Here is a 24274-nt window from a genome sequence, read left to right as displayed (position 1 = left end):
CTGTCTCTTTCTGTCTGTCTGTGTTTCTGTAATGTTGTTCTGTTCAGTCTCTGCTGGTGAAGTCATACAGCTTCAGTGTTTTTGTCTGTGTGTGTGTGCGTGTGTGTGTGCGCGTGTATGTATCTGTCTGTCTCCTAGGTAACGAGGTGGTGGGGAGCGACAGTGCAGAGGTCAGGGCGAGCGTTCACTACCTCCACATCATCGACAATCAACAGACACTCTTCCAACTGTCACACAAGCTGGAGCCTCGCGCCTGAACACACACACAGAAAATACACTTTGTGTTGAAGGTGCCATGCAAGCCACCTGGCTCTTAGCCAATCACAGTTCAGCATCCTGATTCAGCCAGCCAACCACAGAGCTGCACACTGAGACGGCGTTCAGACTGAAAATGGATATCTGTCAACCTGATTCAGACTGTTTTTCTATGAAGGTCAAACTTTGACGGACGACAAAGACCAAGGAGAAGACAGACGGCCATTCTTTATTGTTCTGTCATGAATACTGTTTTTAAGCTACTCTCCAGAGGAGTTTGTACAGTTACTGAGATTGTGTTTCTGGTCTTAAGTTAACAATTAGTTTCATTGTATATTAATGATCCTCAGTAGGGAAACAGTCAAAAGACTGTAGATAGTAACTGTTAGTATATGACTGGAAATCATGCAGTAGACGTACAGCAGATGTATACTGTATGTGTTCAGGCCACATGGTGAGATATGCCTCTGGATGACAGTGCCAAATGTCCGGATGGGGGAGAGATGCCATATACAGATTACACACATCCCTTTTTATTTGTATCTGTAGAAACCACAAAGCCCTCATCATTTCTGCTCCTGTCATACCACAACATAAAGGTCCTACTATTACACATTGTTATTGGGCGTTAATACCACGGTATTATAGAGATTATTATTACATTGTTATTACACTTTTACTGACTGAAGAGCGGTTTCAATGCCTGTTACACACAGATTTCACTAGGCAACATTGCCTTGGTTCAAACACAGTCAATGCATTCAACACTGATCAAGTAAATCACTGTTAAGGCCTGGTGTATTCACACTGACTGACCAAGTACATCACTGTTAATTAAGGCCTGGTGTATTCACACTGACGGATCAAGTACATCACTATTAAGGCCTGGTGTATTCACACTGACTGATCAAGTACATCACTGTTAAGGCCTGGTGTATTCACACTGACTGATCAAGTACATCACTGTTAAGGCCTGTGGTATTCACACTGACTGATCAAGTACATCACTGTTAAGGCCTGTGGTATTCACACTAACTGATCAAGTTCATCACATGTACAGTGTTCAGGTGTGTAGAAGCAGGGCAGTAGTGCTATATAACTATTTATTGTAATATTTTGTTTATTTATATTTCTCTACAGAATGTGACAGTCCTGTGTGCCATATCACACCGGAGCTGTATAAAGACAGACCTCGGTAAAGATTTGCAGGACATATGTGTAAATACATTGAACTGTGTCCAAAAGGTTTGCTGGTTGAGCTGAAATGCTGTAATGTTTAAAACAGGAGACTAGGGAGTGGAGTTGGTCCAGGGATTGTTACTGTCCTATGTGATTTCAAAATGGGGGGGGAGAGAAAAAAGATGAATGAAGAAGAGACGGGTGTTGTTGTTTTCTTGCCATGAGGATGTAAAGTTCTGTTTTAAAGAATGTTGTTGTTTGCATGACGTGACAACCCCACCAGATCACAATGCAAGATGACACTAAGAGTGTGTCCCAAATTGCATCCTATTTCCTATATAGTGCATTACTTTTGACCAGAGCTATGAGGCCCTAGTCAAACGTAGTGCACTATATAGGGAATAGGGAGCTCTGGTTAAAAGTAGTGCACTATATAAGCCAGGGAATAGTGTGCCATTTCAGATTTTCTCTAAGGCTTTATACCACTGTAATATTGTTGATTTGTAAATATGCATAATGTTATTATGATGTTTGAGGTGTAATTATTTATCTGTTTTAAAGGTAGGCCTACTTTCCACAACATGATGTCTCCATACACAGCGGGAGAAAGGAAAGGGCAGAGCAGTATGTTCCCCATCCCTAACTGCTGAAGCCACACGTCTTTTCTAAAGAGAGGTTTACTACGTCAAAGTTTTACTGGAGATTATGTATGAATAAATTATAGCTTTTATGTCATAATAAACATTGTGTCGATGGTCACTGTCTCTGAATATTATCAGAGAGGAGGACGAGAGGATGGAGGAGTAGGAGAGAAATGATAGAAGAGAGGAAAGAAAATAATAAAATAAAACAGCTGTTTCTCATTTTCACTTCTCATTAAGCGTGAGGTGACATCACCACTGCCTCCCTGTGCATACATTACAAACCCTGGCATTTATTTCAGTGGAAGACAAGTCTTCAAGTCATTTGGAAATAATTCAGACCCCTTGTTCTAAAATTGATTAAAAAATGTTTTTCCCCTCATCAATCTACACATAATGACAAAGCCCAAACATGTTTTTAGACATTTTTGCTAATGTATACAAATATTTAAAAAATAGCAAATTTACATAAGTATTCAGACCCTTTAATCAGTACTTTGTTGAAACACCTTTGGCAGCGATTACAGCCTCTAGTCTTCTTGGGTATGACGCTACAAGCTTGGCACACCTGTATTTGGGGAGTTTCTCCCATTCTTCTCTGCAGATCCTCTCAAGCTCTGTCAGGGTGGATGATGGGGAGCGTCGCTGCACAGCTATTTTCAGGTCTCTCCAGAGATGTTTGATCGGGTTTAAGTCCAGGCTCTGGCTGGGCCACTCAAAGACATTGCGTTGACTTAGAGGTGTGCTTATGGTTGTTGTCCTGTTGGAAGGTGAACTTTCGCCCCAGTCTGAGGTCCTGAGCACTGTGGAGCAGGTTTTCATCAAGGATCTCTCTGTATTTTACTTTGTTCATCTTTTCCTCGATCCTGACTAGTCTCCCAGTCCCTGTTGCTGAAAAACATCCCCACAGCATGATGCTGCCACCACTATGCTTCACCGCCGTAGGCATGGTGCCAAGTCTCCTCCAGACATGACGCTTGGCATTCAGGCCAATCTTGGTTTCATCAGACCAGAGAATCTTGTTTCTCATGGTCTGAGAGTCCTTTGGGTGCCTTTTGGCAAACTCCAAGCAGGTTGTCGTGTGCCTTTTACTGAGGAGTGGCTTCCGTCTGGTCACTTTACCATAAAGGCCTGATTGGTGGAGTGCTGCAGAGATGGGAGGACCTTCCAGAAGAACAACCATTTCCACAGAGGAACTCTGGAGCTCTGTCAGAGTGACTATCGGGTTCTTGGTCACCTCCCTGACCAAGGCCCTTCTACCCCAATTGCTCAGTTTGGCCGTGTGGCCAGCTCTAGGAAGAGTCTTGGTGGTTCCAAACGTCTTATATTTAAGAATGATGGAGGCCACTGCGTTCTTGGGGACCTTCAATGCTGCAGACATTCTTTGGTACCCTTCCCCAGATCTGTGCCTCAACACAATTCTGTCTCGGAGCTCTACGGACAATTCCTTTGACCTCATGGCTTGGTTTTTGCTCTGACATGCACTGTGAACTGTGAGACCTTATATCGACAGGTGTGTGCCTTTCCAAATCATGTCCAATCAATTGAATTTACCACAGGTGGATTCCAATCAAGTTGTAGAAACATCTCAAGGATGATCAATGGAAACAGGATGCACCTGAGCTCAATTTCGAGTCTCATAGCAAAGGGTCTGAATAGTTATGTAAATAAGGTATTTCTGTTTTATATTTTTTATAAATATGCAAACATTTCTAAAAACCTGTTTTCACTTAGTCATTGTAGGGTATTGTGTGTAGATTGCATATGTATTTTTGTTATCAATTTAGAACAAGGCAAATTGTGGGAAAAGTCAAGGGGTCTGAATACTTTCTGAATGCACTGTATGATTTAACATAGATTTGTTCAATTTTGTCTTAATGTAGGAAAATCCTAAACATGTAGGCGCCAAATGTTTCCAGATGCAACTTTGCTATTACCTCTTTGTTGCAGTCACTGCAGTACAGTAGTTGGATTTTAAAGCACAGAACCTTGAAAAGCTCATTTCTCGGGACAGTGAGATTCTGCCACACCTACATGGTCTTTTTGCCGCGAAACTGGGGAGAGGGCGGGACTCGGGCTGTTCCATTATGAATCCGGGGGAGAAGGAGAGTAACTCCGAGCAGAAACTCATTGTAATAATGATATTAAAAATCAATTCACTCTCACGGCCGTCGTATAACGACTTCTACATACAGCAAAAGTATTCTGGGCTCACAAAATCAAGTTTGAAAACATATTTGAACGAAATTCAAAACTCGACTGCACACCTGACTTTAGAGACAAGTACATGAACTCGTGTTTGTTTTTTTACCATTCATTCTCTGTTGTGTGAACTGCATGTGAACTTTGAGAGAAGGAACATTCGTCTCTCAAACGAGTTAAAATGCCGTTATCATCAAAGGTAAGTGAGGTTTAACAGTTGCAGTTTTTATATCTCCACACGGTACAGCCAGAAGAGGACTGGCCACCCCTCAGAGCCTGTTTCCTCTAGGTTTCTAATGAGTTTTTCCTAGCCACTGTGCATCTGCATTGCTTGCTGGTTTGGGGTTTTACGCTGGGCTGTTTAGCCTACAGTACAGTCCAAGTTTGTTCTGTTCCAAACACTTCGTAAAGTACAATGTTGCATACAAAGTAACATCAATTTACCTAGCTAACTAGCTGCCGAATAGGCATCAACTCACCATGTAGCTTATTCTTAATGTTTGTCCATAGGCTACCAGAGTGAGGACAGACATTTCGGAATAAACGTTGGGAGTGAAAAACTTAGTGAAATAGTCCACGCCCTACCCGGTATCTTTATTCTGCCACTGTACAACTCTGTATGCGTTGTTTGTTGGCAGCCTTGTTATTTACGACGTTTTTGCAACAGATTCCTGTTGGAACGTTCCACCTCAGTCCGGGGTCCTTTATAAGGCCCTTTGGCTTTACTCCACTAAAGGAAAAGCGTAGGCTAAGTCATAAAATGTCCAGATCCTTATTTTATAAGGTAAATTTAATTTATATCTACAGCCTATCATGGAAATCAGTGCTGTATTATTTTAATATTTATTTATTTTCACCTTTTATTTAACTAGGCAAGTGAGTTATGAACAAATTCTTATTTTCAATGACGGCCTAGTGGGTTAACTGCCTGTTCAGGGGCAGAACGACAGATTGTCGTCAGGTCGGGGGTTTGAACTTGCAACCTTCCGGTTACTAGTCCAAAGCTCTAACCACTAGGCTACCCTGCCGCCCCAAGTTTGAGACGTGTAATAGGAATACATTTGGTCTCTTTACATTTTTGTTAGTGGCCGACTCATTACTGAACCCGTTACACCTCCACCATAGACTACTTTCTGGAAAGGACAGTGTGAAAAGGGTATTATACATTAGTGTAGCTTTAACACAGATGAATAGGGGTAAATAGCAGAGTTAGTTATACAACTATCTTTGGCTTTAATCTGTTGTCTGTCCTTCAGACCCCCAGGGCCCTGTCGGCCATCTTTGAAAGTCCCAGTGACGATGAGGACTTCCTGGGTTTTGCAATGTCAGTGCCTAGTGACAGCGAATCAGACGACAGCAGGGACAGCCTTGCCTCTGAGGACTCTGGGAAGCCGGTGAGTAGCTGCCAATCTTTACCACACACACACACTACAATCCTGGTTTACTTAATTCTGCTACAGTTAGCGATTTAAATAATCCATCCATCTTTCTCTCTCGCTTTTCAGGCCGTGCGTTTCAGGTCAAAGTTTGTGACCGCAGAGTTGGTAAGTCTGTTCAGCCATTCAGACAGTGAGGGGGAGGGTTTTGCGGGCTTTGGTGAGGAAGAGAACAGAGGGTTCAGAAGCAGGATGGTATTGAGACCTAACATGGCATCTCTTTTCTACTGTTCTCTCCAGTGGTATGTGTGTATGGGGATGCTTGGTTGTACCATGACTCTTCTCTCCTGTTTTCGGTCGCTCCAGTGCGTAGCGGAGGAGAGTGATGAAGACACAGGTTTCTACTCCGAGGGGGAGGAGCCAGAGACACACACAAGGAGGAGTCTCTGTGTTGCCTTTAGGTGAGTGTAGGAGTGTTCAACTGTGTGTATGTGTCTCAAATGGCACCGTATTCACTATGATCCACTGCTTTTTGAATACAGTTACAGTTGAATACTCTGCTTCAGGTTTCCCACCAAAAGACTCTCTGCCAAGAAAGGGGAGGCACCAAGGAAACCCCAGCCAATCACTACCGCCACTCCGACGAGGACAACCAATGAAAAGGAGCATCTGAAAAGGGGTGTGTCTCAGGTGTCCCGTGGGATGGTGACACGGGGTCAGAAACAGCCTCTAAAAAAAGAGGAGGAGGTTGAGTCTCCAGTTCTAAATAAACGAGCCAAGAACATCCAGGAGAACAAGGCCATGGTACATAACCACTGACCAGGGTTGTGTTGTGTAGGCGGTTACACTACTGAATACAACCCTGCTATCTACTTTCTCTATTGTTATTATTGTGTATATTAGAAGGGTTTTCTCATCCTGTGTTATTATTGTTGTCCTTCAGTTGGCCAAGCTGTTTGCTGACCTGACCAACATGGCTGAACTCCCCCCCTCGACCATGGTGAGTTAGTACACTACACACTTGACTTGGGCTAATGGAATTGGTTCATATTGTACATGTTTCAGATGAACTTACCACAGTTGGACTGGCGGAATCTGTAAATCACCTTGCTTCCCAAAGATAGGCAGCACTGCAGCTCCTGATCTCCTGAAACACGCAGACTTTCTCAGGTGACTCCTGACTTCTGGGTGTTGTAGTTCTCACTGGGGCATTGTGGGTGTTGTGTTCCAGAAGAAGAGGCGTGTGAGTGAGAAGCCGACCCCTCGAAGACTAGGTGTGCATGAGGGGGGCGAGAGGAGGAACCCATCGCGTGCGGCCAGACCGCCAGAGAAGTTTGGGGTGGAGGAGCGGACTACCTCCCCCTCACATAACAACAAATCTGTGAGGACTGTCTGTGTCAGGAAACTACTGGAGGTACACAAGGGCACACATTACTTACATATGCTTGTTCACACACACATTCTTTACACAGGTAACTCTTGATCATTGTGATTGAACAGGTAGATGATGTGTGTCTGTGTGTGGCCAGGTGGATGATGAGCTGAGAAGAAGTGGGAAGAAGAGGAGGACGAGCAGCGGGAAGAGGAGGAAGATTACACATGTGAGATCAGTCGATGAGATTACGGAGGAAGAGCTGGACAACGTGGCGGAAGGCGCCAAAGACAAGATACTGGACAAGGACCACGTAAGAGAGACACACACAGCAAGGCTTTTATAATGTCTATTTTCATCAGCTGCTCAGTTCTGCTGTCTATCCATCTGTCCTGTGATAGAGATGGAACTGGTGTGTGTGTTCCAGGGCAGCACTTGTCATCAGTGTAGACAGAAGACTCTGGACACCAAGACGGTGTGTCGTAGCGGAGTATGTTCAGGGGGCAAAGGTCAGTTTTGTGGGCCCTGTTTGAGGAACCGCTACGGAGAGGACGTACGCTCTGCCCTGCTGGATCCAGTTAGTACACACACAGCCCTTGACCTCAACCCCATCAGTACACCAAAAATGTTGTTTTATCATTAAATCCATGTGTTTTTCTCTCTCTCTAGGACTGGGAGTGTCCTCTTTGTAGAGGTATCTGTAACTGCAGTCTGTGTCGACGAAGAGAAGGACGTTGTGCAACAGGACAACTCGTCCATTTGGCTCAACACAAGGGCCACAGCAATGTCCAAGATTACCTGGAGAGGTAGGTGCAGTGGTGGAAAAAGTACCCAGTTTTCATACTTGTGGAAAAGTCCCGATAGAAAATGACTCAAGTGAAAGACACCCAGTAAAATACTACTTGAGTCAAAGTATTTGGTTTTTAATATATTTAAGTATCAAAAGTAAGAGTATAAATAATTTCAAAGTCCTTACCAGATGGTACGATTTTTGTGTTTTTTATTTTGGAGTAGCCAGGGACACACTCAAACACTTGGATATCATGTGATATATGATGATATAGTGAGTCCTCCAGATTAGAGGCAGTAGGAATGACCAGGGATGTTCTCTTGATAAGTGTGTGAATTGGACCATTTTCCTGTCTTGCTAAGCATTCAAAGTGTAATGAGTACTTTTGGGTGTCCAGTGGTGTAAAAATAATACTTGAAAGTACTACTTATGTAGTTTTTATGGACAACTTTTACTTCGTTACATTCCCAAAGAAAATAATGAACTTTTTACTCCATACATTTTCCCTGACAGAAGGCTACTCTTTTTAAGTAGGCTACCCGTTACATTGTGAATGTTTAGCAGGACAGGAAAATGGTTCAATTCATGCACTTACTGTATCTAGAGAACATCACTGGTCCTCCCTACTGCCTCTGATCTGGCGGACTTGCTAAACACACACGTTTTGTAATGATGTCTTGAGTGTTCGAGCCAGATGCACACTCCATCTGTAAATAACATGGTGCCGTCTGGTTTGCTTAATATTAGGAGTTTAAGATGTATATTTAACCAAATACTTTTACTCAAGTAGTATTTTACTGGGTGACATTCACTTCTACTGGAGTCATTTTCTATTAAGGTATCTTTACTTTTACTCAAGTATGACAGTTGGATACTTTTTCCACCACTGGGTGTCAGTGAAAATTTATGGAGTAAAAAAATAAAGTTCATTATTTTCTTTAGGAATGTAATGGAGTTGCCCCCAAAAACGACTTAAGTAGTACTTTAAAGTATTTTTTATTTAAGTACTTTACCACTGGGTAGGTAGTGTGTGTGTTTTTAATTTGGCTGTGTGTTTGAGCTAATAAATGTTGTTTTAATTAAAAAATGTCTACTTTTCTTTCTCCACAGCATCCAAAAAGATCTTCGAGCCTAGAGACAAGACCAGACAAGCAGACAGCTCCCCTGTTGGTCAGGACAGACAATTACACCCTGGAGGCCCAGAGGGAGAGACCCAGCAGACAGAGGGTGTGTCTCAATCTCTCCTTTCTCCTGAAGTTTACACTCTTCACTACTTCCCACAAAGCATTGGATTTGCAGAGGCATGGGCTAAAAGTAGTTTCCACCATATTTCTTATTATACCAGTAATTTCCTTACAAATCAATGGATGGAAGTGAACAAGTGCACACTTTGGGCAGAAGGAGAGATCATTAGGACGTGGTCATACTGACACACAGAATTGTTCTGCTTTAGTACTGCCACAGTTCACTCGAGTCCAGGATTTTGGATCTCTAGATGGTCTAGAACAGTGTTCCTCAATGACTGCCATGTCCCTCTAACACCCTATTTAATCACAGTCATGTTCAGTAGGGAGACAATGTTTTGAAACAGGAGGTAGTACCTGACATTTTCCAGTAAGAACATGTAATTACCATTTATCGTTGCAAAATATTTTGCTACGGTGTACACCACTGAATATGACCCAGGAAAACCATAACTTGTGGATCCCTGCAACTAAAAAGATTGAGCAACACCGGTCTAGATGGATATCTGTGGTTCCAAGACTGTTTACACAGGCAGCCCAATTCTGAAATCATATTTTTATGCAACAGCAGTCAGGCAGTGGAGTTGAACTTTTTATTAGACCTTGGATGGGTCAGAGGGTACAGACAACCACTGTTAAATTCAATACCTTTTTAATCTGGGGAATAATGTTTACGCACCGATTTATTATGCTAAATTAGCATAGTTTGAGTTTACACCTATTTTACCTCTGCATCCCTAGTAGTTAGACATGGTTTACCTTTTACTGAAAGGAACAGAACATATTCCCTTGGTTATAGACCATAGCCAATACAATTGGGCCTATGGGAGGTATAGTGTACTATTTACTACACTGTTTTAATGTTTTTTTTTTCCTTCTATATGGAGTTAGTTTTAAGACTGCTTCTGAAAGTGGACACTGTATGTTAGTTGAATCTGAAATAAAGAACTGAAGTTCAAATGTTTACTAGTTGGTGTCTGTCACAGTGGCTGTAGTAGCAGTTTGGAATGTGTGTAGATTTAGTCCCCTCAACCCTCGCAGACAGAGTCCTGAATATGTGGGAGGAGCGCACTGCCCACAAAAAGACACAGATAGCTGTCTCCAGCTGCAGTTCTAAAATTCAACTATAAAAATAGCCATAAAATAGTGGTATGGATGAGGGGTGTTTTTGCATGAAGATCGATGGAAAGGCTTGGGTTAGTGAACACATTTCAGGAGAAAAGGGGAAGAATCTAAATTGGGCTTGGGGTCAATTGTTGAGTCCTGAGGTACTCATGACCACGGCTAACGACCAGGTGCCTTCCGTGTCTGTCGGGTTAAAACGTGGATGAGTGTGCGTGTAACTTTTGGTAGATCAGTGGAGACCATTTTAGTCATTTAGCAGGCGCTCCTATTCAGAGCATTCATCTTAATTTCAACAGTTTTACTGAGTTCATATAAGGGAATCAATCAATTTGAATACATTCATTGGGCCCTAATCTATGGATTTCACATGAATGGGCAGGGGTGCAGCCATGGGTGGGCTTGGGAGCGCATTGGCTGGGCCTGGCTCCCCAGTCAGTGAGCCTATCAGAATTAGTTTTTCCTCACAAAGGGGCCTTATTACAGACCCAAATAATCCTCTGTTTCATCAGGTGTCCAGGTGGCTGGTCTCAGAGAGATCACGCAGGTGAAGAAGCCGGATGTGGAGGTCCTGGGCTGGTTTGGTTACATGTGGTCTGTGGTTGTGAGGCCAGTTGGACCTACTGTCAAATTCCCTAAAACAACATTGGAGGCAGGTTATGGTAGAGAAATTAACATTCAATTCTCTGGCAACCGATCTGGTGGATATTCTTGCAGTCAGGATTCCAATTGCACGCTCCCTCAACTTGAGACATCTGTGTCATTGTGTTGTGTGCCACAACTGCACATTTTAGAGTGGCCTTTTATTGTCCCAAGCACAAGGTGCACCTGTGTAATGATCATGCTGTTTAATCAGCTTCTTGATATGCCACATGTTTCAAGTGGGTGAATTATCTTGGCAAATGAGAAATGCTCACTGTCAGGGTTGTAAACAAATTTGTGCACAACATTTGAAAGAAATAAGCTTTCTGTGTGTATGGAACATTTTGGGGATCTTTTATTTCAGCTCATGAAACCAACACTTTACATGTCACGTTTATATTTTTGTTCGGTATAATATACAGTAGACAGAGGCTGTCTGTTATATGGGATAGTCTCTCTATATTATAAGGGCTGGTCTCTATATAGCAGGGCTGCCCAACCCTCTTACCAGAGAGCTACAGTCCTGTGGGTTTTCAGTCCAACCCTCATTTAACACACCTGATTCTACTAATTATCTGCTCAACAAGACCTTAACTAGCTGAATCAGATATGCTAAATTAGGGTTGGACTGAAAACCTACAGAACAGTAGATCTCCAGGAAGAGGGTTGGGCAGCCCTGCTGTGTAGCATAAGGGCTAGTCTCTGGTCCTTATAATATACAGACAAATATACAAACGGAGGGAGAGAGGCAGCGAGAGAGTATCCCTTATAATATACAGAGAGCGAGTGTCCCTTATTCGACGGTGAGAACGGGAGATACACTGACCATATAATAGAGGGAGCGAGACAGACTCACCCCTGTGATAGAGAGGGAGAGAAAGCAGAAGGCAGCGAGAGGCCAACCTTTATCAAAAAAAGTGGAGGAGGAAAGGAGAGACTGGCCCTCATGATTAAAAAAGAGAACAGAACGTTCACACCTCTCCTCTTGCCCAACCCCCACATCACACAGTCACTGCCTTCTCTCTGCTTCTCACCCTACCTTGACTCTACGCCGTACCAGCGTACAGCTGACCGCAAGGCAGACTGGGAGATGAAGTCCCCGTTGCCACAACACATTTCGAAGGCGAGGCTTCGCTAAATACAACTCCCATCTCAACCCTCGCAGACCGAGTCCTGAATATGTGGGAGGAGCGCACCGCCCACAAAAAGCCACAGCTATCTGTCTCCAGCTGCAATTCTAAAATCCAACTATAAAAACAGCCATAAAATAGTGGTATTGATGAGGGGGATTTTTGCATGAAGATCGTTGGAAAGGCTTGTTGTACCTAGCGGCAGAAACAGCAGCGACAGAAAGAGAGGAGAGACGGCGAGGGGTGTTGGTCTGATGGGTAAATGAAAGTGGGTGGGCCTACCGCGGACACATTACTAACTTGAATTAGAATACATTTTTCCAGTCGATTTTTCCGTTAATGGAATTAACGCGCGTCGGTCGTTAAAGGGTGTTTTCGGTTGGTTTTGAGAGGCGTCGGGCGCGGAAACCGGACCATTTCCCGTTATCACGGGAGGTTTGATTGTCGCTCGAGTTTTGTACCGCCCTTCCTGCCGAGTGGGTGGTTTAGGTGCTAACCGGAGCGACGACACAGCCCAGCTCGAGCTATTCGCGGAGAAAAAAGGCCGTCCTTACCCGGTGCTTTAGCCGGCCTTTCTCCCCTAGCCTCTCCTCTCTGGTTTATGAATGCGTTATGAGTGGTAGGTACCCTCCCCTCTCATCTCCGTCTCCACCCCTCTATCCCTCTTTTCTTTCCCCCTCGCTTTCTTTGCATACAGCCTGACAGATATGCAGAAACCGTTTGATGATAAAGAATAGCGTATTCCTAAAACAGAGGCAACACGTTTCCATAACCGATCTGTTTAGATGTATTAGTCTCTAATCGGGTTCCGATCAATGTGTATGCCTTTTCGCCAGTAGTTGAACCATATGGTGCCACTACAATGTTATAAAGCCATGTGCAGGGAAATATTGACATCTTTATAGCCTATTTTTATCAGGTAGTCGCCGTGTACCCACTGTGTTATTGATAAATGTGATCACTAATCATTCAGTCCTCCAGTCTATTGATTATTGATCAAGTATTGTTTGATCGATGGTCCTCAGATCAGAAGAAGGAAGTGTCGGGATCAGAAGGAGGGAAACCAGGCAAGAAAGGCAAACGTTCTGGATCACAGGTAGGCTGGTACACACCACTTCCTGGTTCTGTCTAGAGACCATGTTCAGAGGATTGCATTATGTCTATCAACACCAATAATGGACTTGTCTTTGGCTCCATGTCTATGAGATGAGGTTTTTGCAGTATAATAAAACATTTATTTAATATTTTCATAGCATTTCCATAGCATGTGTTCTGACAGGGTTTCTGAAGGCATGTTTGATTCTAGTGTTGATATAGACTGTCATGTAGCTTCTGTGCAAAAAAAACACTAGCTGTCTATACAGGTAGCTTTAGAGGTGTGTGTGTGGATGATATTAAATATGTGCATGCGACCTACACTCCTAGAACAAAAGGTGCTATCTAGAACCTAGAAGGGTTCTTTGGCTGTCCCCATAGGATAACCCTTTTAATAACACTTTTTGGGGTTCCAGGTAAAATCCTTTTGGTTCCAGGTATAACCATTTTGGGTTCCATGTAGAACCCTTTCCACAAAAGGTTCCACCTGGAACCAAAAAGGGTTATACCTGGAACCAAAAAGGGTTATCCTATAGGGACAGCCGAATAACCCGTTTTTTTCTAAGAGTGTAGTTCCTTCGTGACTACTGCTCTCTCTCTCGGTCTCTGTATGTTGTCTCTCTGTGTGTGTGTGTCTCTCTCTCTCTTTCCGTATCGCTCTCTGTCTGTATGCATGTTGTCTCTCTCTCTTTGTCTTTGTCTATCTTCTCCCTTTGTCTCTCTCAATCTCTGTATCTCTCTCTGTCTATATGCATGTTGTCTCTGTGTGTGTCTCTCTCTCTGTGTCTATATGCATGTTGTCTCTGTGTGTTTTCTATGTTTGAATTCCCCTATCTGCCTGTGTGTGTATTCTCTCTCTCTCTAGGATTCCCAGCCGTCTCCCCTAGCCCTACTGGCTGCGACCTGCAGTAAGATAGGAGGTCAGGGAGGAGTGGAAGGACAGGTCCAGTTGCAAGCTGGTCAAATACAGGTAGCCATCAATACTAATTATATATATATATATATATGTATTGATATATATGTATTAATGTTCTTGTTACTGTTATAGTTGTTACAATGTTGGTAATGTAAGTTCTGAAACAATAAGACATTATAAAGACTCATACATGCTTTATAACATGGTACATACACTACATGGCCATTATAAAGGCTCGTAATGCTTATAACACGGTATATATCTGCAGACTTTCAGTGTACTGTGTGTTGATTGTACTTCCAGATCCAGAAACACATAGATTCAGCCAGGAACCAGACTCCGGTTCCTATTCTAGTACATGTTTATTTATTGTTTATGTATATTTATTTGCAGTTGCAGGGTGGGCAGATCCAGGGTCATATAGTTGTAGACGCAGCAGGTAATCAGACTCTGGTTCAGCAGCAGTTAGAACTGGTTCCTGCCCAGTTCACTGGTAATGGCTGGCAGATCATCACTACCGCTCCCCAAATGGCCAATGACACTGCCAATCAACCTGTCGCCGTAACGCTGGCCACCACTTCCGCCAATGACAGTGCTCCGGCAGGCCGTAAGGTGAAGGCAGTGGGCGGAACTAAAACCATAGCAGCCAATCAGCAGCCGCAGCAGCAGCAGTTCCAGATCATCCAGGTGTGTGTGTGTGTGTGTGTGGAATGGAAAGTTGACTGGAGGGGTGCAGTCATGTGAAAATTCTGGTCCTATAACCTATAAATGTATTTTTCTTAGACATGGAGAGTGGAGTACTATATACCGTATAGTATTCTGTGTCTGTGTCCAGGTTCAGAACATGCCCACCTAATGTCACTATGTTTTTAAGTAAGGTTATTGTTTGTCTCTCCAGGTGCAAAATATGCCTTCGTCGGGGGGTGGGGTCCAATACCAGGTGATCCCCCACCTGCAGACGTCAGACGGCCAACAGATCCACATCAGCCCCCAGACCGCATCCCTGGGGGGGCAGCACATCCAGATCAGGTAGGTGACAGCTGTTTGAAAGGTCAGACCGGTAGTCTGCATGTTAGAGGTTAGACAGGAGGTTTGGGTGATTTAAAAGTGGTACAATTGACTTTTTACAGATGACGATAGATAAAGTGTTTCTATTCTATTCAGTTCGGCCCAGGGCGGTCTACCAGAGCAGGTCCAGCTGATCCAAACCCAGAACCAATCCCAGACCCAGGCCATCCTACAACCGGCCAACCAGCAGGCCATCCTCACTGGCTCAGCCAATCAGACGTTGCAGCTTCGTCCAGCCCAATCCTTCCCGCTACAGATGCAGACCTTACAGGGCTCCCAGACCCAGGTAATGACTACAGTACCCATAAACATCGGCGGTATGACCCTCGCCCTGCCGGTCATGAATAATTTAGCGGGGGGCGGAGCCGTGCAGCTTATCCAAGCAGCCGACGGCAGCTTTACCGTAGCTAACAGTAACCAGCTGGTGACAACAACGGCGGCGGTGTCCGGGGCAGCTACCGGGTCATCTGGGGGTACCATAACAACTGTTGCCGGGTGCGATGGAGCATTGTCGGACGGAACACAGCTGAGTTCTGTAGCCGGGTCGGATGGAGGGGCGGAGAGAGACTCACAGAACCAACCCAGCGAGCAGGACTCACAGAACTCACAGATGGTACGTGATTGCATGTTTTTGGGACTTAACATTCATGAAATAGAAGGATGTATTGATTGATTGTTGATTAATTAATTGATTGGTTGGTTGATTGACATGTCCAGAGCCAGGCCAACGGACTACAGGGCCAATCAGATCCTCCAGGGACCATCCAGCAGGTCATCGTGGGACAGGTGGGTTCTACTTGGCTGCTTTTACCTTATGATATGGTATTATACTATAATAAATTATATTATATGTTGTTATTATCATCATTGTCCAGATGGGCAACCAGGTGTTGCAGCAGATCCAAATCCAGCCACAGAACCAGGTAACACACACACACACAGCCACACACACACACACACACACACACACACAGTACATCCGCAGAAAGTTTGTGAGCTGTTTGTTTCCACCAGATCCAAGGCCAGCCGCATCAGATCCAAACCTTTCAGTTAGGACCAGGCGGGACCCTACAGCCCATACAAGCCTTCCAGAACCAACAGGTAGCTAGCTGCTTTCTGCTGCCTTCCCCAAACTGTTGCCACAAAGTTGGAAGCACAGAATTATCTAGAATGTCATTGTATGCTATAGCGTTAAGATTTCCCTTCACTGAAAATAAGGGGCCTAACCCGAACCATGAAAAACAGCCCCAGACCATTATTCCTCTACCAAACTTTACAGTTGGCACTATGCATTCAGCAGGTAGCGTTCTGTTGGCATCTGCCAAACCCAGATTCGTCCGTCGGACTGCCAGATGGTGAATCATGATTCATCACTCCAGAGAATGCGTTTCCACTGCTCCAGAGTCCACTGTCGGCGAGCTTTACACCACTCCAGCCGACACTTGGCATGGCGCACGGTGATCTTAGGCTTGTGTGCGGCTGCTCAGCCATGGAAACCCATTCAACGAACAGTTATTGTGCTGACATTGCTCCCAGAGGCAGTTTGGAACTCGGTAGTGAGTGTTGCAACCGAGGACAGGCAATTTTTACGTGCTACGCGCTTCAGCACTTGGTGGTCCCGTTCTGTGAGCTTGTGTGGCTTACCACTTCGCGGCTGAGTTGTTTTTGCTCCTAGACGTTTCCACTTCACTATAACAGCACTTACAGTTGACTGGGACAGAAATTTGATGAACTGACTTGTTGTAAAGGTGGCATCCTATTACAGTGCCTCTTTTAAAGTCACTGAGCTCTTTAGTAAGGCCATTCTACTGTCAATGTTTGTTAAATGGAGATTGAATGGCTGTGTGCTTGATTTTATACACCTGTCAGCAACGGGTGTGGCTGAAATTGCCAAATCTGCTAACTTAAAGAGGTGTCCACATACTTTTGTATATATAGTGGACATTTCTTCCAACCTCTATGATTTTATTTTGTGTTGTATTGATTTCAATTGAATGTCACTGATTCATAGCCTTCTTAAAATGAATTGATTCCTCCAGGTTCTGATCCGGACCCCAACCCTCTCCTCGTCGGGCCAGATCACATGGCAGACTCTGCAGCTCCCTGGGGGGATGTCTGTGCCTCAGCAGCTGACCCTGGCCCCTGTGGGCGGAGGGGCTGTGGGAGGAGGGGGCTTCGTGCAGCTGGGGGGGGCTCCCCTGACGCTGAGTGCAGCTCAGATCAACCCTGGGTCGGGAGTGCAGACGGTCAACATCGCTGGACTGGGCACCGCTGGGGTACAGATGCAGGGGGTACCCCTCACCATCACTGGACTACAGGGTGAGAACACAGAGGGAGAGGGGCAGTGTGTGTTGTTCTCCAAATGTATATTTGTTTAGTGGTATTCTGCTCTACTGTACCATAATGGTATTCTACTGTACTGTACCATAATGATATTCTACTGTACTGTACCATAATGATATTCTACTGTACCATAATGATATTATACTGTACCATTATGATATTCTACTCTACTGTACCATAATGATATTCTACTCTACTGTACCATAATGATATTCTACTGTACTGTACCATAATGATATTATACTGTACCATTATGATATTCTACTCTACTGTACCATAATGATATTCTACTCTACTGTACCATAATGATATTCTACTGTACTGTACCATAATGATATTCTACTGTACCATAATTATATTCTACTCTACTGTACCATAATGATATTCTACTGTACCATAATGATATTCTACTGTACTGTACCATAATGATATTCTACTGTACCATAATGATATTCTACTCTACTGTACCATAATGATATTCTACTGTACCATAATGATATTCTACTCTACTGTACCATAATGATATTCTACTGTACCATAATGATATTCTACTCTACTGTACCATAATGATATTCTACTCTACTGTACCATAATGATATTCTACTGTACTGTACCATAGTGATATTCTACTGTACCATAATGATATTCTACTCTACTGTACCATAATGATATTCTACTCTACTGTACCATAATGATATTCTACTCTACTGTACCATAATGATATTCTACTGTACCATAATGATATTCTACTCTACTGTACCATAATGATATTCTACTGTACCATAATGATATTCTACTCTACTGTACCATAATGATATTCTACTCTACTGTACCATAATGATATTCTACTCTACTGTACCATAATGATATTCTACTGTACCATAATGATATTCTACTCTACTGTACCATAATGATATTCTACTCTACTGTACCATAATGATATTCTACTCTACTGTACCATAATGATATTCTACTCTACCATAATGATATTCTACTCTACCATAATGATATTCTACTCTACTGTACCATAATGATATTCTACTCTACTGTACCATAATGATATTCTACTCTACCATAATGATATTCTACTGTACCATAATGATATTCTACTCTACTGTACCATAATGATATTCTACTGTACCATAATGATATTCTACTCTACTGTACCATAATGATATTCTACTGTACCATAATGATATTCTACTCTACTGTACCATAATGATATTCTACTGTACCATAATGATATTCTACTCTACTGTACCATAATGATATTCTACTGTACAATAATGATATTCTACTCTACTGTACCATAATGATATTCTACTGTACCATAATGATATTCTACTCTACTGTACCATAATGATATTCTACTCTACTGTACCATAATGATATTCTACTGTACTGTACCATAATGATATTCTACTGTACCATAATGATATTCTACTCTACTGTACCATAATGATATTCTACTCTACTGTACCATAATGATATTCTACTGTACCATAATGATATTCTACTCTACTGTACCATAATGATATTCTACTTTACCATAATGATATTCTACTCTACTGTACCATAATGATATTCTACTGTACCATAATGATATTCTACTCTACTGTACCATAATGATATTCTACTCTACTGTACCATAATGATATTCTACTCTACTGTACCATAATGATATTCTACTGTACCATAATGATATTCTACTCTACTGTACCATAATGATATTCTACTCTACTGTACCATAATGATATTCTACTGTACCATAATGATATTCTACTCTACTGTACCATAATGATATTCTACTCTACTGTACCATAATGATATTCTACTGTACCATAATGATATTCTACTGTACCATAATGATATTCTACTCTACTGTACCATAATGATATTCTACTGTACCATAATGATATTCTACTCTACTGTACCATAATGATATTCTACTCTACTGTACCATAATGATATTCTACTCTACTGTACCATAATGATATTCTACTCTACCATAATGATATTCTACTCTACCATAATGATATTCTACTCTACTGTACCATAATGATATTCTACTCTACTGTACCATAATGATATTCTACTCTACCATAATGATATTCTACTGTACCATAATGATATTCTACTGTACCATAATGATATTCTACTCTACTGTACCATAATGATATTCTACTGTACCATAATGATATTCTACTCTACTGTACCATAATGATATTCTACTCTACTGTACCATAATGATATTCTACTCTACTGTACCATAATGATATTCTACTCTACCATAATGATATTCTACTCTACCATAATGATATTCTACTCTACTGTACCATAATGATATTCTACTCTACTGTACCATAATGATATTCTACTCTACCATAATGATATTCTACTGTACCATAATGATATTCTACTGTACCATAATGATATTCTACTCTACTGTACCATAATGATATTCTACTGTACCATAATGATATTCTACTCTACTGTACCATAATGATATTCTACTCTACTGTACCATAATGATATTCTACTCTACTGTACCATAATGATATTCTACTCTACCATAATGATATTCTACTCTACTGTACCATAATGATATTCTACTCTACTGTACCATAATGATATTCTACTCTACCATAATGATATTCTACTCTACTGTACCATAATGATATTCTACTGTACCATAATGATATTCTACTCTACTGTACCATAATGATATTCTACTGTACAATAATGATATTCTACTCTACTGTACCATAATTAAAATACGCCTCTTGCCTTTGTTTTTTTCCTAAATAATTTTTTATGATTTAATTACCCAATAAATAAAAATAGTATATTCTACCACCAGGTCAGCCGCAGGGTCAGGAAGGCGGGGTTAAGGTCCAGTCGTCCCCAGTAAAGGTAACCATGGGTAACGTGGCGGGGTCGTCGCTAAGCCCAGACCAGATGGGTTCTGTCCAGAGTTCGTCGGACCAGGAAGGACCACCCAGCAAGAGGCTTCGCAGGGTGGCGTGCTCCTGTCCGAACTGCAGGGACGGAGAGGGGAGGTACTACACACACACACACACACACACACACACACACACACTCACACACTCTCACTGTCTCTCTCTGACTGTGTGTGTGTGTTGCAGGACCAGTGGAGACCCATCTAAGAAGAAGCAGCATGTGTGTCACATGGAGGGCTGTGGAAAGGTCTACGGTAAGACCAGGCTGTAGTGTGGAAAGGTCTACGGTAAGACCAGTCTGTAGTGTGGAAAGGTATACGGTGAGACCAGTCTTTACTGTGGAAAGGTCTACGGTAAGACCAGTCTGTAGTGTGGAAAGGTCTACGGTAAGACCAGTCTATACTGTATGAATTAGAGATTTACTAGTCAATACTGTATGAATTAGAGATTTACTAGTCAATACTGTATAAAATAGAGATTTACTAGTCAATACTGTATAAAATAGATGTACCAGTCAATACTGTATAAAATAGAGATTTACTAGTCAATACTGTATAAAATAGAGATTTTACAGGTCAATACTGTATAAAATAGATGTACCAGTCAATACTGTATAAAATAGAGATTTACTAGTCAATACTGTATAAAATAGAGATTTACTAGTCAATACTGTATAAAATAGAGATTTACTAGTCAATACTGTATAAAATAGAGATTTACTAGTCAATACTGTATAAAATAGATGTACCAGTCAATACTGTATAAAATAGAGATTTACTAGTCAATACTGTATAAAATAGAGATTTTACAGGTCAATACTGTATAAAATAGATGTACCAGTCAATACTGTATAAAATAGAGATTTACTAGTCAATACTGTATAAAATAGATGTACCAGTCAATACTGTATAAAATAGAGATTTTACAGGTCAATACTGTATAAAATAGAGATTTACTAGTCAATACTGTATAAAATAGAGATTTTACAGGTCAATACTGTATAAAATAGAGATTTACTAGTCAATACTGTATAAAATAGAGATTTTACAGGTCAATACTGTATAAAATAGATGTACCAGTCAATACTGTATAAAATAGAGATGTACTAGTCTATGGAACCAATAAAATATAGAATATTAATTTGATATTACCAATCTGTAGTAATATTCTATCTACCAGGTAAGACCAGTCACCTGAGAGCTCACCTCCGCTGGCACACAGGAGAACGACCCTTCGTCTGTAACTGGATCTTCTGTGGCAAGAGGTTCACACGCTCGGATGAACTGCAGAGACACAGACGGACACACACAGGTACGCACTCCCAAACCCACACACATACACACACTCTCTCTCACACACGCACACACAGATATGTCCTGTGTCTATGTTGTTCTTATTCAGATGTACCCATCCTCCAGGTGAGAAGAGGTTTGAGTGTCCAGAGTGCAGTAAGCGTTTTATGCGTAGCGACCATCTCTCCAAACACATCAAAACCCACCAGAACAAGAAGGGGGGGGCTTCTCTCGCCATCATCACCACTGAAGACATGGAAGATTCCAACCAGGGTTTAGGCTCCTCCCCTCGCATCGTAACTGTGGAGACACTCTCCCAGGACTCCGCCCCTGCCACTCCAACAGCCTCCTCGCCCAATCAAATGGAGGGAGAAGAGGAGGAGGAGGAAGAGGAGGAGTTTTGAGTAGTGACCAGTGACCACTTCCTGTTTAGGGATAAAGCAGGGAGAGCTAAATTCCTGGTTGGTCTCCATGGTTATGCTGTGGCTGTGGAGGTCAGGTGGTCTATTTTTTTTAAATGTTGTTTTTAAAAAGAAGAGAAATATGATGAACTGAATATTACATAAACAGAGGGAGGAATCTGAATCTAAACTAATGAATTAATCTAACGACAGACTAAAGGTATGAATTAGTTGAATGGTGTTTATAACAGAACAGAGGTCAGGGGAAAAGGTATAAAATAGATTTATAATCTAAACTTGCACCCTATCCCTTATATAGTGCACTACTTTTGGCCAGAGCCTTCTGAGTAGTTTATGTAGGGAGGAGAATGCCATTTTGGATAGGCTAATTAAACTAGCACAAGACAGAACCCTGGAGTTGTAAAACATCAAGAAGAGACATTGGTTGTGTCCCAAATAGCTAGGGTGCCATTTGAAACACAGCAATTGTATCTCTATGCACAAAGATGTTCCTCTGCTAATACTGTAATGATGATTATGATGAAGAAACATGATATGTGGCACGGTCCAGACTGTAGGACAGACAGGTGAGAGGAGCAGGGACAGGTGTGTGTATGTGCGTACGTGTGTGTGTTTGAGAGTGTGTGACGATGTATCCCGGTTCAACAGGACTATAGTTCAGGTAAAGACCAGTCTGATAAACTCTTACTGAAGAAAGACCAGAAAAAGAGGAATAGACCTCTAAAGGGTCAGAAAAAAGCACATAGAACATATGTATAAATGATGCATTCCTATAGAAACGCTCTGCATTTGAAATATTAATCGTTTCTATAAAACAAACAATCTAGCTTTCTGCAACAGGCTGTTTAGTGAAAGCAATACTATAAGACAATCCTAGTGAAACCATGTTTACATTAATGACAGTAGAGGAAAAGGTTTCCCTGGTATGAAACAGCCAGTCAGCTCACAGCGTTAAAGGTGCACTCAGCAATATGACATCATACACAGCGGGGTGATTTCCTGCTTGATGATGCCATATTGCTGAGTGCACCTTTAAGAAGTAGCTCTCCTGGGGTTGGTGGGTGGGTAAGACAGTGTCAATAAGCAGTACTAATGTCAAAACACACGGTGCTCCCACTGATACTCAGAGCAGCAGCTGTTTGTACCAGAACCAGTTTAGAATAGGGCAGTAATGTGACTCAATCATCGTATCTGAACCCTAAACTTGTATAAAGTATCAACGTCTGAGATATAAACAATATGCATTTCAGTAATTAGACATATTTCAAATAATATATATTCACGATATTTCAAGTGATTAGAGATACTCTTAACAGTGGTAGAGTTCGTGTGATTTGACGTTGGTGCTGCTTTCTCTGCATTGTGAAGGTAGAGCCCCCTGTGTGTGAGTCCTGGTACTACAACGCCTTAAAACAAGCAGTATTACACACACACGCACACATACACACATGTAGTGGGGGGAAGGGTGGGGCATGGAGAGAAGGGGTTGTGGCAGGGTGGATGTTATTACTATGTGGTTGTTATGACAAGTGTCTGGTGATGTTGCTCTATGTTAGTGTCAGTGCATACGTTTTGAATTGTACTTTTAGCTCTTTATTTTCTTAACCCCCCCAGTACATTTTGACACAGATGACTACTGTGTCCAGCTAATTGATTATCTGTTCTATTTTAATATCTGCCTTTTGCTGGAGTGTATCGTACGCGTTGAACAGAGGTGTGTGTGCAGCATGTTGCCTTTTAGTGCTGTTCTCTCTATTTCATTCATCCTAAACTTATTTTGCTACGTCTGTCGTTGTCATGACTGCGGCCCGTCATTTCTACTACTCTTAACGCGTCATAATATGTTTAAAAAAAATAAAATGAAAGCAAAACGTTCATAAAAAAGATTTGAAAATTAAATGGTTGAATTACCAACCAGATGTGGATGTTTTCGGTAATATTTTGTGTGACAACCAGTTTTCTTTCATATTTTCTAGTGACATCTCATTTGTAAAATGTTTTTCTAAGCAGTTTGTGGGATCTCCATGATGATTGATAAATCTGGCCTCCAAGGCTGCAGGTTCTTGATTATTGATATTTTATTGATATTTTTAAATCAACTTTGTACAAATGTGTTGTGTGACTGGGGTTAAAGAAGTGAAAAGAGAAAAAAAGACTTTGCCTGCATAACACTTTAAATAAAGTGATGAAATCAGTCTAAATCAGTCTCTATCACTGCTCTGCTC

The 24274-nt window shown here is 41.9% G+C and overlaps 3 protein-coding genes across 8 annotated transcripts in view; all 3 read left to right on the top strand.

Moving 5' to 3' along the window:
* The window catches only part of LOC110496523 (rap guanine nucleotide exchange factor 5), a 64205-nt gene extending 62029 nt beyond the window's left edge, over positions 1–2176 (top strand). For all 4 annotated transcript variants that reach the window (XM_021572478.3, XM_036953253.2, XM_090209032.1 and 1 more), the window contains one exon: positions 139–2176. In XM_021572478.3, coding sequence (XP_021428153.3) covers positions 139–257 — 119 coding nt within the window. In that variant the 3' untranslated portion in view covers positions 258–2176. The remainder of the gene's footprint in view (positions 1–138) is intronic.
* A 1966-nt stretch (positions 2177–4142) lies between these two features.
* Positions 4143–10019, top strand: LOC110496522 (cell division cycle-associated 7-like protein). Of its 2 annotated transcripts, none has more exons than XM_021572476.3 (11): positions 4143–4476; positions 5534–5671; positions 5783–5821; positions 6020–6114; positions 6220–6457; positions 6597–6653; positions 6885–7067; positions 7183–7338; positions 7453–7602; positions 7695–7831; positions 8926–10019. In XM_021572476.3, the coding sequence occupies exons 1-11, from the start codon at positions 4459–4461 to the stop codon at positions 8948–8950; spliced, it is 1236 nt and encodes a 411-aa protein (XP_021428151.2). In that variant the 5' UTR covers positions 4143–4458; the 3' UTR covers positions 8951–10019. The 2 variants fall into 2 exon arrangements, with proteins under 2 accessions (XP_021428151.2, XP_021428152.2); XM_021572477.3 differs by having other exon boundaries at positions 4155–4476; positions 6888–7067.
* Positions 10020–11942: 1923 nt separating this feature from the next.
* Positions 11943–24250, top strand: sp4 (sp4 transcription factor). Of its 2 annotated transcripts, none has more exons than XM_036953250.2 (14): positions 11943–12572; positions 12979–13049; positions 13914–14018; positions 14358–14651; positions 14863–14993; positions 15129–15645; positions 15750–15818; positions 15908–15955; positions 16047–16133; positions 17072–17351; positions 20236–20434; positions 20522–20589; positions 21515–21646; positions 21754–24250. In XM_036953250.2, the coding sequence occupies exons 1-14, from the start codon at positions 12566–12568 to the stop codon at positions 22029–22031; spliced, it is 2286 nt and encodes a 761-aa protein (XP_036809145.2). In that variant the 5' UTR covers positions 11943–12565; the 3' UTR covers positions 22032–24250. The 2 variants fall into 2 exon arrangements, with proteins under 2 accessions (XP_036809145.2, XP_036809147.2); XM_036953252.2 differs by lacking the exon at positions 11943–12572 and adding an exon at positions 12585–12872.
* Positions 24251–24274: the final 24 nt, after the last annotated feature.

The sequence above is a fragment of the Oncorhynchus mykiss genome, chromosome 18, assembly GCF_057628025.1.
Source record: "Oncorhynchus mykiss isolate SJ-2025 chromosome 18, ASM5762802v1, whole genome shotgun sequence".
NCBI classification, from domain to species: Eukaryota; Metazoa; Chordata; class Actinopteri; order Salmoniformes; family Salmonidae; genus Oncorhynchus; species Oncorhynchus mykiss.
The sequence above is the reverse complement of the archived record's forward strand: the minus strand, read 5'-3'. Positions and strand labels throughout refer to the sequence as shown.

Excerpts from the sequence above, each read along its gene's own strand:
- LOC110496522 (XM_021572476.3), top strand. Across the intron at positions 5,822-6,019 it reads AGTTTGTGACCGCAGAGTTG|TGCGTAGCGGAGGAGAGTGA; the intron begins GTAAGTCTGTTC and ends CGGTCGCTCCAG. Across the intron at positions 7,832-8,925 it reads GTCCAAGATTACCTGGAGAG|CATCCAAAAAGATCTTCGAG; the intron begins GTAGGTGCAGTG and ends CTTTCTCCACAG.
- sp4 (XM_036953250.2), top strand. Across the intron at positions 15,819-15,907 it reads AGCAGGTCATCGTGGGACAG|ATGGGCAACCAGGTGTTGCA; the intron begins GTGGGTTCTACT and ends ATCATTGTCCAG. Across the intron at positions 21,647-21,753 it reads ACACAGACGGACACACACAG|GTGAGAAGAGGTTTGAGTGT; the intron begins GTACGCACTCCC and ends CCCATCCTCCAG.